Source organism: Paracoccidioides lutzii (assembly GCF_000150705.2).
Source record: "Paracoccidioides lutzii Pb01 unplaced genomic scaffold supercont2.14, whole genome shotgun sequence".
NCBI lineage: Eukaryota > Fungi > Ascomycota > Eurotiomycetes > Onygenales > Ajellomycetaceae > Paracoccidioides > Paracoccidioides lutzii.
This window is the reverse complement of record NW_015440960.1, coordinates 458,692-475,256: the sequence shown is the minus strand read 5'-3', so window position 1 is coordinate 475,256 and position 16,565 is coordinate 458,692. Positions and strand designations below refer to the sequence as shown.

The following is a 16,565-nucleotide window of genomic DNA, read 5'->3' as shown; positions in this document are numbered from 1 at the left end:
ACCAGGGCCCAATCCACGTCAAACTCTATCAACTCTCCCTACCACTCTGCATTCATGGGCTGTCGTGGTTGTCGTCATGGTACCCCCGCTTGTCAATAGACGTGATGTCCTGCTCCTGTTCAAGTTCAGGAACAGGATCAGCCATCTGCTCGAGGTCAATGGATTTCCCTGTGGAAAAATTGTCAACTCTCTTGTCCAAACAGGGATCTAAACGGGGGTCGTGGAAGATTACCAAAATTTTTGACTCCATCCCATCTCTTTCCTTTCTTAGGTTGGTCGTCGTAGTCAGAATAACTAAATTGATCTTGTCTTTTTCCTCTCTTAGGTTGGCCGTCGTAGTCAGAATAGCCAAATTGGTCCTGTCTTTTTCCTTTCGTAGGCTGGTTATTATCATGATTATTGTTACTATTACCATAACCAGAATATCCAAATTGTCTCTGTCTCTTTGTTTTCTTGAGTCTGTCATAACCCCCGTATTCAAACTGTCTCTTTCCATTCAAACGCGCCTCTTGCGCTTGAGGGGTTGTATCACGTCGGTCCTTCGCTTCTGGGGCCATGCACAGAGGATCAGAATCGATCTTTTGGGAGGCAAGACTTGCAGGGCCCAATGGGTCTCTGGCGGCAAGAATGCCATCGTCATTGATTGGAGCCCCCAGACTAGTGGTCACAATTTTGCAGAGAATTGCTAAAAGGTAAAACAGCCGCATCTTGGAGGAAGTAATTGTGGTTCGTAGGTGTGAAATACTCGTGCTTAGCTGCGGTTCTTCAGAGTGCAGATGTTATGACTGTCAGCAGGAAGGAATATTTTGGAGCAAAACTGAAAGACAAAAACACCCCAGAGGTTCATTTGGCCTAGGGTTCGTTACAAATTCTCTGGAGGACTGATTGATATCCTTCAGCCTTTTATAATATCCTATTTCTCTTTTCCCTTCCTCCATGTTTGCAAACATGATTTGAAAATTGCGACTATTGCAAGGCGCCATATCAAGATAATTAAAAAGAAAACTCCATATCTGCGTAACAACCGACTGATATAAACCGGACCGAGCTGCATAAGGGGACACAGAGAACCGGTCTGCAACCCATAGGCTGGGACGTGGGATAATGAATTATTATATCACAATTGATGTTAAGCACACGATAACCAACTTGTAGTTAATGTCTTAAAACACGTCTAACGTAACTCTTGGCATAAACTTGGGTCATGTTTTTTTGACCATAGTTATCATGAATCTCAAGCCTGATTGGTGTGAGAATCAGCCAAAATTCCGTTCGCCCATCCAGCAAATGTTGCGTGCTTCCGAGCAGTGTAACTGTATGATGATATTCTATGGAGTCGCCCTTATCATAACAAAAATCTTAGGCAAAGCTTATAAATTAGTTCTCTCGGATTTTTGTGTTTTCAAACTCCTCATATGTTCTTTAAACTGATAAGATATAATTTTGTACGGAAATAAAATAATTATAATAATGGCAATTGCACTAAATTAACGCCTTCTTCTTGTATTTGTCTGTCCTTCTGGGACGAATCAGAGTCTACCGGATTGGCTGACGGTATGTAAAGAATATGAAACAAACATTGGTATATTAATCGTTGGTCTGGGTATCTGCCCTGGAAAAGTCAGCCTTTGATGACCAGCACAGCCATGAATAAAACTTAGCTTTTCCTTATTCCCCCATTCTTAATTCAAACAGTCAACCCAAGGCACTTGCATAAGTTCCTAAAATGTTTAGAAATTGGCCTGGTTCATCTGGGTTCAGACGTATTCATCAAAATCTGGAAGACACAGACGCAGAGACGGAGGAGCAACTTCTTGCTAAAAGAAAACATTTTTCCAAACGACCAACAACAAAGGCAAAATACCTGCTCTCAGCGATAAGTGGCTTTTTCCTTGGGATCTTCGGCACTGTCTCCTATTTTTGGTTGATAAACCCTTCCGGGATTTTGCTTGGAAAGAATGCATTCCTCAAACAAATTTCATATTGGTGTAAGACAAATTTCTATGAATTCCAGCATTGGGATCGAGGCTGACGGATCCATATAGCAAAAGTGCTTGATGAGGTTGAGATATCAACAAATATCGTTATGATGAACGGGACTCTTTTCCCCCCTCCCGACCCAACGTTTGCGCGAGGAGAGCCGAGTGTGGAAAATGATGGCATTTGGCAGCTCTTCGAAAATATTCGGACACATGTCATCACGCGTGATCAGATTATCAAGCTAGGCAAAGACCCAGATACTGTCTCACGTTTTGATGATGAATACTGGGGGTTTGGGCAAAATGCATACATGGCGCAGTTGGACATATTTCATGTAAATTACTAGACAAACACTGCGGATTTTTCGTCCATCACTAATAGTAACACAGCAAATCCACTGTCTTAACAGATTGCGAAAAGCAGCTTTTGCAACATATCCCGGTTATGAGCCAACAGATATGGAGAACCCATATTCGAAGATGTGGTGGATCCATATTAGCCACTGTGTCGATATGCTGCTACAGAATATCAAGTGCTACGGAAACACCGATATGATTACGCTCGATTGGGTGGGGAATCGTGGAAAGCTTTGGCCAGACTTCAGTGTCAAACATAAATGTCGCGACTTCGACGCGATATTAAACTGGAATGTGGAGAATTCCGTTGATGAGGAGAAATTCAACCATATGCCGCTTCCTAAAGATGCGTATATCTGGCCTGAACCGTGGAACAGTGCGGAATTTGAACTTGGTCATCCTTTATCAAAGAACACTTGGAAGGAAGGGAGACAATGTCCGTAGTCCATTAAAGGTAAAGACATTATGCAAAAGTTTATGAGGGGATGAAGTTGTCAGACAGTATGAGTCAGAAATTGAGATTCCAAGGCTATTGACCAGAAGGTTTGGTTGGGATGGAGTCAAAGTAAGCTTAAATACAGTTCTGTAATAAAATTAAGGTTTAGTTAGCGCCCGCGGAGTTTCCAGAAAACTTAAAATAGCTCCACCAACAATTAACAGCAGAGATTCGGAGACAAGGGACGGGAAAGGGAAATATTCTGGAGATATACCAGAAAAAAATGGATTGGAATTGGGAGTTTTTAGAGCTAGGTGATAAGCACTCGAGTGGCATGTCACTAACAATTTAGTGTCACGAGTATCATATCGCTTGTATGACTCAGATCCACCGCTGCGGCCGTATCGCTCGTATGACTCGCTTATGACTCACGTACGCCTGCACACACTTATATATCTTTCATTCTTTTCTCACTGTTTTTGCTATTCTTTTGAGAGATAGTCATCATATAGATTAGCTAGTTATTACGAATACAACTATCTTATGCCTGCTACGTTCTGACTCTCGTCATACTTAGTCCTTGGATCCCAGGAACGGTTTGAAGGGAAAGTCTGCCCAGCCCTACTAGTTATTTGAGACTTGTAGATCTATCAATAAATCATATCTATTCACTCAGATCTCTGACCAAAGATACCACCTTCAAGCATCTGTTTAAACTTTATATGGACACAACACATGGCATCCTTGAATACATCAAAGCTGACTTCCTTTCCCCGTAACAATTTCTCACGAAAAAGAAGTAATCACTAGAGATGCATTAATTTTTCATTTTTCTAATTATAAAAACTCCGCAACTGAACAATTATCTTTCACTTCTAAGGGATCCCCCTGTATAAAATCGTCCGCTCAAACCCATCTCTATTTAGGCATCTTCTCAATTCCAACACCTACCTAGAGAGATTCATACGTCATCGCAATTTTCCTAACTTCCGCTTGAGAAAAGACGAATTTATCGCAGAACTCCGGCGAGTTCATAGAGCAAAGCCAAAAAAAGGGGGGGGAATACATCAGGCATGTGAGTCCTCATTCCGCATATATGAATATGTATATACATTCTGTCATAAAAATAATACAAGCTTCTCCACTCCAGCCGACCTATCCCTTTGTACGAACTTTAAGGGGATGAGCTTCAGTGTTGAAGACAAATTTATTCTTCCCCTCGCGAGCCACTTGCCAACTGGCTTCTATGTACGCCATTTGGCAATTAGCGAACGAACACAAAGAAAAATACGGAGAAAAGGGTACAAGAATGGAATTTAGAGGAAGAGGAATTTGTTGAATTGAAATAGGTGCACATAACTTACCGGGTGCAAATGTCATGTACGCATATTTCATCACCTCAGCGAAAAGGAAGCTTTCTTGGAAATTCTTCTTTTTCCTACCATCAAGAGTATTTACATTAGAGATGGCAGAAAAGCCGGAATCCGTTCGACATGTCCTGACAAGGGCTTCGAACGCCTCCCACACCCAGTCCTGATACTGTTGTCATTGTTCAAGTTAGCTAGCTGAAAACTATTTCAAACGTACCGCAGGGAGAAACATCCGGGAAGCAAAGGGTATTTACCTTGATGTCGCCAGTTATCCTGTAGGCATGATAATAACTCTCAATGACCTCTGGCCTCAGGTTATAGTCCTTGCTAGTAATGAAGAATCCATTCTTAATATAGAATGACCTTTGACCTTTGGGTACTCTCGACTTATCCCAACTGAATCCCTCTGGGCCAATTTTCGTAGCCGTGGAACTATACGTATGACGACATCCTTTGACAAGATCTAATCCAAATTTGACAAAATCCTGACGGTTAAGGACTTGCCCCCCGAGAAGAAAATTGCCACCGTTAAAACAAGCCAAATGTTGAGAACTGGAACCAAGTTTCTTGTTGCTGTACGGAGCTAGGAAGGTAAATTCGGGACGCAAAGGTAGCAAAACTTTCAAATGCTTGATCGACGATTCAATTGCAAGAACCCATCTAAATTCTCGAATATTAGCTACGAATGTTACCTGATGTGTAAAATATGAGATGGAACGGGGTGGGGATTATTACCTATCTCGATAAGTTTTAAACCGGGACTCGTCATAAATAAACATTTTTATTAAGTATTCATAAAATGAATCGGAACCTGCACCCCAGCTGATATCAGAATTCAAGAAATGACCTGTGGTAGTGTTTAACTCTGATCCAATGAGGCCAGGGAATGGCTCAGCTCCCGCAGTTTTCGGTTTAAGAAGGTATGATTCTCCCTTCTCGGCGAGTCTCCCATATTCTGGATCCCCTGTAAGGTCCGACAAGTGCATCCCTACTAAGAGGTTAATATGACATAGATGAAGAGGGACTCGAGATCACTCACATTCGAGTATAAGAGTTCCAATAGTTGCAATTCCATTGGAAGTCCCACCATCCTATCTCCTAGTCAGATACTTTGCTTTCCGTCAACTATATGTAGCAGGATTGAATGCTTGTTCAGGAAACATGCAATCAATCCTCAAAAGAAGCAAGCGGCAAAATCAGATCTTACTGTCAGCTGGTCGCCAATGATCAGATTGTTGGAGGGTATGCCGCTTGGGGTATTAAAAGCGTATTTCAAGACGTCTGCCAACTTTTTGGATTGAGTTAAGAGTGCTTTGATATGATCCGGCTATGAGCAACTGGTCAGCGCAGTAATATATCAGTGCGTGGTTAATATTCACATTTTGGCCCATATTATTTTCACTCAACAAATCATATCCAGAAAGCATTCCTCCCAGATAGCGGATCGTCGTCTCAAATAAATTCACGCCAGAATTTGTCTTCGAGTAGTCGATTTTCGAGATATGCTCCAAGATAGTCTTGACGATTTCAGGACTGTCCATTATAATTGCAGTAGAAAGGGCATCAACAGCTGTGGCACCCCAACCATTTCTGTTAAAATCGTCAGTTTCCGTTCTGCTGTTTCTGAAAATGCCTGTAAGGAATCAACCCACCGAGAGTCACTGGGAGTATTTGAAACGGGCCGTAGTTCATCGTGGGGAAATGCATGTTTCATATAGCCGCTCCAAGCAAACTCAAAGGCCTCCTTAACAGCTTTAGCTCTTTTGGAGTTTGGTGCACGTTTTTCCAAGGGGCCATACTTGTCGTCCGGTAAAAGTGGGAAAGAGATCGTAAAAGGGACCAACGAGAGAGCTGTCAGAGCGAACCCAAAAAACCGCCGCATTTCGAAGGATAAGATACAGAGACAGAAGATGCGACAGCGAGTCCTAAAAAAAAGATATTAAAAATCACAATAAAAAACAAATACCTTAAATGAAGAGAAAAAAAAAAGTTCAGGGGGAACGTTCTCTTCGAAACAACCAGGAAGGAACAAACATCAGCGACCCGCCAGTTATGTATAAAACGAAATTCTGCCAAACGCAGAAAAGAATCAAACGGAGGTAAAATTACAGTAATGACTGCATGACTTTTGGTTTGATTACTCCCTATTTCAACACAGCTTAAGCCCATTGAATCCAAAACCAGAATAAACTGGCCCGGCCTCTGGATGATCATGGTCAGCAATTCGACGCTGCTCACATCATCCTGGGCTTACCATGTTAGCAGCATGATAGGGCAAGGATCGCTCTTCTCAAAGAAATCTGAGGCTAAAGGATTTCATGGGCCATCTATTTTGGGCGACGAATCGGGGTGCCTGCTGACGGCCGATCATGACCATCGTCGGTAGGAAACCACCCAGCCCTTGGGAGATTAACCTGCAGGTGATCTTGTGAAGCCACAGAGCTCCTACAGACGTCGACTTCACTCTTCGAGCAACAATGCATCATGTAGCGCGTGTGGACGGGGTTTAAAATGGTTGCACGCATGAACCTGGAAGTTCCAAGTCTCGTCTTTTCAGGGGTAGATCACGTGAATATGCTTGCCCTAGAGAGTCTAACTAACCAAGAATCGTAACTTTGGAAACCAAAATAAAACGTCCTCTGCTTAAAATACTCTTCTTATTTCAACACAGTTTCTGCGACAAGACAAAACCACTGTACGTCCGGTAAGCCGATGATAATTTTCCTCTGGGTAGAGTTGTTAACTGGTGGATTTTGAAGTCAATCCAAACTGAGGAAAATGGTTGCTCTTCGCAAGTATCATCGTAATGGTTTGACATACAAACTAACCATGCCTTTCAACACTCTGTCTTTCCGGGCCTTGATATCAAGATGCTGGATACTCCGGGGGAGGATGTCACCCCCAGAGAAGAGAGGGTCGCATGACGCATTTTGTTGTTGGGGTATCATGATCTCAACTCCTGTGCTTTTGTTCGTCCAACAAGCAGCATGTCATAAGTGGGATTCATTATTGACCCCCAAACCAACACTCCGAAGCTTGCTATTGTCATCCCGGCCCACCTAATAGCTTCATCTGGTACGGGGCAGTCTTTCTGAGCACTTAAAGAAATGTGAACACTCAGCTTCAGACCATGCCCGATGATCAGCGAGATCACGAAGCAGGGTAGAAGCAGAACGTTGCATCTCAATGGGGGAGAAAGAAATTAATGATAGTCAGGCCTTGCTGCGGCATGCAACTTCGCGTTCCACAGGCAAAGTGTCAGGCGTCGGCACCACGGGGCAACAAACACAGCTCTCGTTTCTTCTCATGGAGAAATTTATGATTCTTTCCATGGATCTTCTATTGCCAACATTAACCCAGGGAAATATCAATCATGTGGAATCAGGTTCCTTTCTTGAAGATCTAGTTATGCGAAGTGATGGAGATTATCGTTTTCTCGCCAAGGCTGAGCTGCAGGGCTAATTTTTTGTTAAAGACGCCCACCACAGATGACCAAGCCCACCAAAGCTTGCCCAAAGCCCCCCATTCATTATATTGGGTAGCGGAAGCCCACGAATCCAGTGTTGCTCCGCTTCTCCTTCGTTTCTTATCCCCGCACCGTTGGAACTTTTGGGAGCCTAAGGTTTACAAAATATCCCTTTCTGAAGTAAATTGCTATGCATTCACTAATGAAAAGAAATAGATTTCAGTCCTTTTGTGGAAAGTTGTATATATGTTTTCCTCATTTCCCGTGACATACTGTATCGAATATTTGCCGATTGCCTAAGCACCCTGACGATAGGCTCCAGAGTGCATTGGAACACTTCATCAGCCAGCATCCCACCATGACCATCGCGCAGAGCTTGTAGGGCGCTATCAATTAGGTTTCCAGTATTAGTGCCCCGTATATAGAGGAAATTTGACGAAGTTGGCTCTGCCAGTTGCAGCCAGAAAATAAGTAGAAAGATATGTAATTCAATCTGTGTTTGTCTTGACATTTATGTACGTGGTTTTGGTCGAGATACATGGGTTATTGTCACTTGAATCATGCCCTGCTGAGTAAGTCGACACACTGTTTGGCCCACGTACAGAGACGATCTATAAAATCAATATTGTAAACGGGACCATGGATCAAGATATGGATTTAACTTCTGAAGAAAAATTAATAACTGTCAAATAGCTTGGTAACTACTGAGCAAGGATCTCAAGCGCTTAAATCCCATCCAGTTGCTGTTCCTTAGGGATGCCTACAACGTCTGGTTGCGGCTTGCTGTATGATGAAACATAGTATCTGGCACGGCATTTTAACCACGACTAACAGCGGTTCCGGAGGATTGAATAACAGCGCAAGAACACTGATCTGATATGGCGTTGTTGGGTCGATTGGAAGATTTTTAAGGGAAGAAGAAACCGGAATTGTGGGGCACAACTTCAACTATGTACGGTTACGCTGCATTAAGGTTGTGGATACCTCGGCAGTTACCGATCGCAGTCAAACCTTGACGGACATGTCACATGACAGGTGTTAGTCATCTCCTCCGCTGTATCCCCGCTTTCTTCCCGCAATTTTCCCTGCTCGGAATTCCCTCCTTTTCCTTGACAACTGCACATAAGATCAACAACAACTCCCCAGGGCGCTCCCTGAGGATCCAACACTCTCTCCCACCAACTGAGTTTCCTCCCTTTTAGCAATTGACGTTGCTGTCCCCATATGAGTCAATCAAGCGTGACGACAACAGGAAAGAAAATTTAAAAATGGGGATCCCATTCCTCGTCTCTGTCGATCCGCAGACTCTCTCTTCCACCTCTCCCGCTGCACATCTCACTATCAAACAGATTTCCTACTTCGGTCGCGTTCTTTTGAAATCCTCCAGTTTAAGCCAAGTTATCTCCTTCGTTAAACAATTCTCCTCGCTCCTGGATATCTATGCAGACGCAACGACAATCGATTCTGCCGGCGATGTTCTTGATATTCTCAATTCGGGCGCATCTAAAGTGCTGGTTACACCAACCCAATTGACCACATTAACAGGAGAACAGGCGGTTCCTTCGTCGAGGTTAATCATTTCCGTTTCGTCCGCGATCGGGGCTGGCGGATTGCAGAGTTGGATCGCAGAGGATGACGAGAGGAAGAATATCGGTCTGCATTGTGTGGTTTCTTCGGTTGTCGATGACGTTGTGGAGGAACTAGTTGAGAGGGGGTTTGTCAAGGAGGTTTATCTTTCATATGATGGAGCTGAGGCTGTGACAAAGGCAGCTTTGAACTCGAGTCAGAAGGAGAATGTCGTGACAGTTATCCCTTCGATTGCTCTATCCCTTGATAACGGCGATGCCTCTCCTGCAAAACTACTGGTTGCAGGTGCCACTGCAGACCAGACTACGGGTCTCTACACTACCGTGGTGACAGATGAAAGAGGGGTTGCGCTGGGTCTGGTTTATAGCAGTGAGCATAGTATTTCTGAGGCGCTGAAAACCGGAACTGGTGTTTACCAGAGCAGGAAGCGTGGCCTCTGGCATAAGGGCCAATCTAGTGGAGATACGCAGGAACTGGTCCGAGTTGACTTCGATTGTGACAGTGACTGCTTACTCTTCGTTGTCAAACAGAAAGGGAGAGGTATGCTACTGCTTTTTATTTTCATTTCTCTATTACTTCGGTCGGCTCTCTTTTACTCTTTAGCTAACTGAGAATATATTTCCAGGATTCTGTCATTTGGGAACTGCAAGCTGCTTCGGCCAATATAGAGGGTTATCACGTCTTCAGAAGACTCTGCAATCTCGCAAGGAAAATGCTCCACCCGGTTCGTACACTGCTAGGCTTTTCAACGACCCAAAGTTCGTCCAGGCGAAAATCATGGAGGAGGCGGAGGAGCTGTGCAATGCGAAATCGAAGGAGGAGGTAGCTTTTGAAGCTGCTGACCTGCTGTATTTTGCTCTTACCAGGTGTATCGCTGCGGGTGTTTCTCTGGAGGATGTCGAAAGGAATTTGGACCTGAAAAGTCTGCAGGTGAAGCGGAGGCAGGGCGATGCTAAACAGGGCTGGGCCAAGAAAGTCGGCCTTGAGTCAACAAAAGAGGAACAGAAGAATAAAGTTGAACCCACAAACGCTAATGACGTTAACCGCAAGATCGAGATGCGGCGCGTTGTGACTGCAACAGCATCCCAGGATACGTTGGAGGAGGCTCTGAAACGTCCTTCTCAGAAATCTAACGATGCGATCGTGGCTCTTGTTAAACCAATCATCGAGGACATCCGGAAGAACGGGGACGCAGCCGTTCTGAAGTACACTCACAAGTTTGAGAAAGCGACTTCCCTTACCTCACCGGTCATCAAGGCGCCATTCCCTGCAAACTTGATGCAAGTTACCCCTGAGACAGCCAATGCCATTAATATTAGCTTTGAAAACATCCGCAACTTCCACGCTGCGCAAAAGGATGACAAGCCACTGCACGTCGAGACCATGCCCGGTGTTGTGTGCTCTCGATTTTCCCGGGTCATCGAAAGAGTGGGCCTATACGTCCCTGGCGGAACAGCGGTCCTCCCATCCACAGCAATGATGCTTGGTGTCCCTGCCATGGTAGCTGGATGCAAGAAGATTGTCCTTGCCTCCCCACCACGATCCGATGGCAGCATCTCCCCCGAAATCGTCTACATCGCACACAAAGTCGGAGCGGAGAGCATCGTACTGGCCGGAGGCGCACAGGCAGTCGCAGCCATGGCATATGGCACTGAGAGCATCAGCAAGGTCGACAAGATCCTCGGGCCAGGAAACCAGTTCGTAACGGCTGCAAAAATGCTCGTGTCAAACGACACATCAGCCGGAGTTAGCATCGACATGCCCGCAGGCCCTAGTGAAGTTCTTGTTGTCGCTGATAAGAATGCTAACCCAGCATTTGTCGCGTCTGACCTGCTCAGTCAGGCTGAACATGGTGTCGACTCGCAGGTTATCCTGGTCGCTGTCGATCTGGATGACAGCCATCTGAAAGCCATTGAGGAGGAGTTGCATGCACAGGCTATGGCGCTGCCACGTGTGGATATCGTGCGTGGCGCGATTGACCACTCCGTCACCTTTGTCGTCAAGGACATCGATGAGGCCATCGCGCTGAGCAACCGCTATGCGCCCGAGCATCTCATTTTGCAGGTGAAGAATGCGGCTGATGTTGTTCCTCTGGTCCAAAATGCCGGAAGTGTCTTTATCGGTGAATGGACTCCGGAAAGCGTGGGCGATTACTCTGCTGGTGTTAATCATTCTCTACGTGAGTTACCCTCCCCGCCTCCTTTCTAGTGCTACAAATTATAATCGACCGTCCCCAAAACTAACCTTTTCCCCAATCCAGCAACCTACGGCTACGCTAAGCAATACTCCGGCGTCAACCTCGCCTCGTTCGTCAAACACATCACCAGCTCCAATCTCACTGCTGAGGGACTGCGCAACGTGGGTGGGGCAGTTATGGAGCTGGCGTCTGTGGAAGGGCTGGATGCCCATCGCCGCGCTGTCAGCATTCGCCTCGATCACATGGATCGTTCTAGGAAGTGAAGGCCTTTGCTACGCTATCCGTGTTGTAGTAGCTGATGAAGAGATGAGAAGTGATGCGCGAGGATGGAATATTTATTCTCTTTTCTTCGTTTCGCGAACTTCTCTATCTCATGTACCTTTTTTTTTCACCTTTTCGACCTTGGTGTGTTTTTGTTTTCGTTTCCTTACGGATAATTCTATTCACCCGTTTTCGGGTTATTTGATGAGGACCGTTAGTTTAGCTATAGGGATTAGAAGGACCCACGCGGGGAAGGGGATACTAAAAGTTTGAAAAGAGGATCAAAACGGGAAAGGAATTATTAAGACAGACACCGGATAAAGTCAATGAATGCTGAACTAGGATATAGAAGTGTTGATGAAGGAATGACTATTTTAGTTATAACGGCTGTGAAATGAAAATTTTACAGAACTCATGAGCATGCTGTTCCCACCCCAGCAATTTTGATGCTCTAAACAGACCCATTTCAACTGCTTGAGCAATTCCAGCGCATCCATCGATATTCTCCGTAGGAACTGAGCACAGTGAAAAGCAACTCCGCTTGTAAGGGGTGAACGATCACGTTCATGTTCGGCAGTAACTTAATTAGCGTTCCATGTTAGGGGAACCTCGGGAACTTCAAGCACCGCAAGACCCGCTACAACTACAGCAAAGACTGAGAGGAATGCGTACAGATAGGTCAAGCAGTGTTGTTATTATCATTCTATTCTTTTCCTCCAGACCAGTGCTTCTAAAGACCCTTCCTTTCTTCCTTTGTTGACGGATATGTGTAATCTCAGATTAACGGGATCCTGCCTCTGGTTGCGTAGTAACTAGCTCAGAAAGGCTCTGACTACTGCACTAAATAGCTGTCCTGGATTGAATTTCAAGCATTCAACACCGTCTACGCGAACAGACAAAGTCGAAAAAGAAGGAAAATTGAACAGTATAATAGTAGTAAAGAGGAGAAATGAAGCCCCAAGGCCGTACATTCATTATATCAGGCGGGTAAGAAATCAATTCCCCGATGATATTTCACCGCAATCCCCCAGCTCTAGATATCTAAACAGCATCCCATCCCTCCAAAGTCCAATTCAAAACAAACAATAGAGATCTAACATGACAAAACAATCCCCAGGTCCTCCGGCCTCGGTCTCGCAACCGCCACGGCTCTCCTCGCCCAAGGCGCCAACGTGTCCCTCCTCGACATCAACCCTCCACCCCCAACCTCCCCTCCTTTACTCACAAACCCGACCCGCACCCTCTACACGCGCACAGATGTCTCCAACACCGCAAGCCTCCAGCACGCCATCGACGCCACCGTCACCTGGATTTCGACTTCCACGCACGCTGACCTGGGTGGCGTCGTTTGCTGCGCGGGTATTGGATATGGCGAGCGTGCATTGCCGCGGCAAGATCCCGATGGTACTACCCCTGGCGGCAAAAAGATAGTCAAGACAATGTCCATAGAGGCATTTGACCGGGTCATCGCGATCAACCTGCGTGGTACGGTGGACCTGATACGGCTTGCCCTGCCACACATGGCTGCCGTGGAAGGGGAAGGGGATGACGAGGAGCGGGGTATTGTTGTGGTTGTGTCGAGCTTGGCGGCATATGAAGGGCAGGTTGGTCAGCTGGCGTATTCGGCCAGTAAGGCGGCTGTTGCGGGGATTGTGTTGCCGCTGGCCAGGGAGGTAGGGAGGTCAGCAGGAGTTAGGGTTGTGGGTGTTGCGCCGGGGGTGTTTCAGACGGGGATGACGACGAGGCCGAGGAAGGCGGTGTCGGGTGGTGAGGGGGTTGAGAAGAGGAGGGCTGGAGTTGCGGAGAGGAGTGGGTTTAATTCAGGGATGATTGAGTATCCGATGCGGATTGGGAGGCCGGAGGAGTTTGCGGAGTTTGTGTTGGCGTGTGTGAGGAATGGGATGGTTAATGGGAGTGTGTTTAGGTTGGATGGAGCCGTCAGGATGCCTAGCAGACTATAAGTCCTCGGAGGGAAGGGATTGGTGGAGGGTAGAAGGGAATCTTTTTTGATATGTGTATATATTTGATGTTGTTGGTGTATATACTGGGGGGTTGGGCTTTTGAAGAGACGACGGTGTTGCTAAACTGTTCATCCATTCCTTGCCTCACTTTTCATAATTATCACGTATAGATCGCCGTATTTGCGCCTGATGTAAATAAACCTATCTTTTTCGTTTAAAACCTTCAGTAAGATATCTCCGCATTAAAATCAAACCAGAACAAAGGCATATAGAAAATAAAAAAGGATACCCTCATTTCTTCCGTTCCCTAATCTTCCATTTGATGCCATACTTATTAACACCTCCAACTGAATTCTCCATCTTTGCCCGTTGTCGATCCAGCTCCTGCTCCGCCGCAACGAGCTCCTTATGCTGCATCCGCAGCGCCTCCAGTTTCTTGCTCCGGACCTCAGCTGCTCTTTTCTTCAACCTTCTTGCCGCCAAAATCTCCTTTCTAGCCCGTTCCTCCGCTTCTATTTGCTTCTTAGATTTCTGCGCTTGTCTCTGCTTCTCTCCAGACGACTGCTCCCCTTCTTCATCCCCATCCCTATCCTCATCCCGATCGCCATTCTCCCTGCCCTTCTCCTCCTTTAGCCGCTTCTGCTCCTGCAACGAATCCGCAAAAATAATCTTCGCCCCCTTCGCGCCCTCAAACACCCCACTTATCCCATCCTGTAACCTAACCTCCTGCTCCACCCTTTCCAACTGCCTCCGCACTCTCTCGCCAACAACCCGAAGATACCCTGCGTCCTGCGTCTTGAGCAATTTAATCGCCTCATGGCCAAGATTTGCAGCAGTCTCTGAACCTCTGACGCCATGTCGGCCCTGTGTCTTGGTTTTGTCGGACATCATACCGAACGCAAATTCGTCTGGGTTGCGGTCTCGTGCTTTCTCACGCAGGCGCTGTAGTTTCGCCTTTTTGACGTTGTAGTCGCGGGCGCGGAGGGAATAGTCCTTCAACAATGAGAGGATTTCATTAGCTTATTATCTGCCTTTTTTTTTTTTTTTTTTTTTTTTGGGGGGGGGGGGGGGGGGGGGGAGAGTTTGTTCTTAGGTTGCGTGTAGGATTGCCATCGAGCGAGGGACCTCCAATTTTGAGACTCCTTAAACAGATAACTGAACTTGTGAAAATCTACCTTGTGTTTCTCGAGAATGCCCCATTTCTCTCGGCCGCTGGGCTGAGCCCGCTCCCGATGTACCCGCCGTTGAACGGCATTCCGCATGGAAGACATGATGATGGTGGTGGTCACGGACTTTGCGAGACCAGATCGCGGAGATTGATGTTGATGGGGGAAAAGAGAACTAAATATATGCGAAGGAAGCCACTACGGCAACCCGGAATTAATATTTAATAGGTTCTTTGCATCCCTCCTAACCAAACACCAGACAAGACGTTGAGATATATATGCGTGGTGTGTGTATTGTGTGTATTTTCTTTTTTATCAAAGGTTGGTTCTTCACCATTTTTGGTTTGGGGGCAGCAAAGGCTTCCCGCCCGCGAACCCAATCAACCTCGATACAGCGACACCGCGCAATTAAATATTAAATATCGTGAAAAACATCCCCCATAAACGCCCTCTAACAGAGAACCGCGTTCTTAAATATCTCCGCACTGCATAGGCTCATGATGCATTGAGACAGACCATTCGAAAACCCAAAATCACCCACACACAATATTTATTTGGACGGGCGACTTCGTCTCGTCCTCTTTCAGTCCCTGACACAATGGTTGCAAGCACAACAACGTCCACAGACACCGCCACCACAACTCCGCCAACCCCCGCCTCTCAACCATCGCCTCCAAACATTAATATACGGAATCCCCTACCTCTATCAGCTTCGCAGGAAGCGCAAGTCAGAGATCTATACTATAAGCGGGTAAGGGGCTATTGCGCGGCAGAGATCAAAGGTGAGATTGTGTCATTTTATCTCTATGAAAGAATAAGAGGATATGATTTATTTATCAACTATTTGGTCACTGTGACGGTAATAATGGCTATGGCGATTTATTCAATTGTATTATTCTCTACTGTTACTGCACCCCGCGTGCTTGTTGTGTCCATTCAGACCGTGCGCATTGCTACTCAATCCCATCCCCTCTCGCTCTCCATCTTAAAAACCTCCCATATCCCAATCAATACATCTAACCAAGCCCCTCCGACCCCCAGAATTTGCTGCCTGCGCCATAAACCGCACCATAACCGCAACATGGGTATGTCGCAAGCAGCGCCTTGCCATGAACGCCTGCATGGTTGAGCACGCCAAGCCCGAAGAGGAGGATCGCGCTCGCGAAGAGTGGTTTGCCGGTCGTGAGGAGCGGAGGAGAGCTCGCGAGTTGCAGAGTAAGAAGATTGAGGAGCAGCGGAGGGAGGTTTTGCAGATGATGAGGGATGATGAGGAGAGGAGGAGAGAGGCGACGGCTGAAGGGGCGGCGGCTAATGGGAAAGGGAAAGGGTGGTTTGGATAGGGATGGTTTTTGTGGTGGGTTATATATTTAATATATACACATCTGTACAGGGTTTGTTTTTAGTGGCCATGCAGCCGAAATTGTATCACTATGCATCTTGGGGTGTTGGGGGCATTCTTTTTGGATTCTTTCTCCCTATCATTTTCTTCTTCTCTGAGAGGGATTCGAATGAAGATAAGGGGATCTTTGCCTTTTTTTTTTTTTTTTTTTTTTCTCTCTCTTTTCTTTGAAACCATTTTGTATAAATACAGTTCGTATAGCAGGCGTTAAGATCTCTGCTAACAGAACATTCCACCCTAGGTATCATATACTTGACATTTTCTTCTGATGTCTCTCACCCACCCATACCATGACGCCCAAGGCCTTCTTGCTCACTGTAATTAAAATAAGAAAAAAAGACAGATGAGATGCCCATCCTGATCCGTAAAAAGAATAAAAGCACAAC

General features: G+C 46.0%; 8 protein-coding genes across 8 annotated transcripts; 4 read left to right on the top strand and 4 right to left on the bottom strand.

The window, feature by feature from the left end:
- Window positions 1-52: 52 nt before the first annotated feature.
- PAAG_05409 (hypothetical protein) lies at window positions 53-707 on the bottom strand (the record flags this gene model as incomplete). Its single annotated transcript, XM_002792634.2, has 2 exons — window positions 53-168; window positions 233-707. 2 exons carry the CDS (start codon window positions 705-707, stop codon window positions 53-55), a joined length of 591 nt encoding a protein of 196 aa, XP_002792680.2.
- A 1,019-nt stretch (window positions 708-1,726) lies between these two features.
- Window positions 1,727-2,780, top strand: PAAG_05408 (hypothetical protein; the record flags this gene model as incomplete). The annotated part of the gene is made up of 3 exons (XM_002792633.1): window positions 1,727-1,988; window positions 2,046-2,314; window positions 2,370-2,780. 3 exons carry the CDS (start codon window positions 1,727-1,729, stop codon window positions 2,778-2,780), a joined length of 942 nt encoding a protein of 313 aa, XP_002792679.1.
- Window positions 2,781-3,927: 1,147 nt separating this feature from the next.
- Window positions 3,928-6,024, bottom strand: PAAG_05407 (mannosyl-oligosaccharide alpha-1,2-mannosidase; the record flags this gene model as incomplete). The annotated part of the gene is made up of 8 exons (XM_015845570.1): window positions 3,928-4,016; window positions 4,137-4,311; window positions 4,397-4,802; window positions 4,878-5,130; window positions 5,182-5,233; window positions 5,350-5,469; window positions 5,522-5,732; window positions 5,795-6,024. The coding sequence occupies 8 exons, from the start codon at window positions 6,022-6,024 to the stop codon at window positions 3,928-3,930; spliced, it is 1,536 nt and encodes a 511-aa protein (XP_015699796.1).
- Window positions 6,025-7,544: 1,520 nt separating this feature from the next.
- Window positions 7,545-8,119, bottom strand: PAAG_12034 (hypothetical protein; the record flags this gene model as incomplete). Its single annotated transcript, XM_015847578.1, has 2 exons — window positions 7,545-7,759; window positions 7,882-8,119. The coding sequence occupies 2 exons, from the start codon at window positions 8,117-8,119 to the stop codon at window positions 7,545-7,547; spliced, it is 453 nt and encodes a 150-aa protein (XP_015702803.1).
- Window positions 8,120-8,876: 757 nt separating this feature from the next.
- On the top strand, window positions 8,877-11,655 carry PAAG_05406 (histidine biosynthesis trifunctional protein; the record flags this gene model as incomplete). The annotated part of the gene is made up of 3 exons (XM_002792631.1): window positions 8,877-9,735; window positions 9,821-11,374; window positions 11,456-11,655. 3 exons carry the CDS (start codon window positions 8,877-8,879, stop codon window positions 11,653-11,655), a joined length of 2,613 nt encoding a protein of 870 aa, XP_002792677.1.
- A 947-nt stretch (window positions 11,656-12,602) lies between these two features.
- On the top strand, window positions 12,603-13,614 carry PAAG_05405 (hypothetical protein; the record flags this gene model as incomplete). Its single annotated transcript, XM_015845569.1, has 2 exons — window positions 12,603-12,640; window positions 12,771-13,614. 2 exons carry the CDS (start codon window positions 12,603-12,605, stop codon window positions 13,612-13,614), a joined length of 882 nt encoding a protein of 293 aa, XP_015699795.1.
- A 291-nt stretch (window positions 13,615-13,905) lies between these two features.
- On the bottom strand, window positions 13,906-14,885 carry PAAG_05404 (hypothetical protein; the record flags this gene model as incomplete). Its single annotated transcript, XM_002792629.2, has 2 exons — window positions 13,906-14,607; window positions 14,790-14,885. 2 exons carry the CDS (start codon window positions 14,883-14,885, stop codon window positions 13,906-13,908), a joined length of 798 nt encoding a protein of 265 aa, XP_002792675.1.
- A 493-nt stretch (window positions 14,886-15,378) lies between these two features.
- Window positions 15,379-16,120, top strand: PAAG_05403 (hypothetical protein; the record flags this gene model as incomplete). The annotated part of the gene is made up of 2 exons (XM_002792628.1): window positions 15,379-15,562; window positions 15,822-16,120. The coding sequence occupies 2 exons, from the start codon at window positions 15,379-15,381 to the stop codon at window positions 16,118-16,120; spliced, it is 483 nt and encodes a 160-aa protein (XP_002792674.1).
- Between the last annotated feature and the right edge of the window lie 445 nt (window positions 16,121-16,565).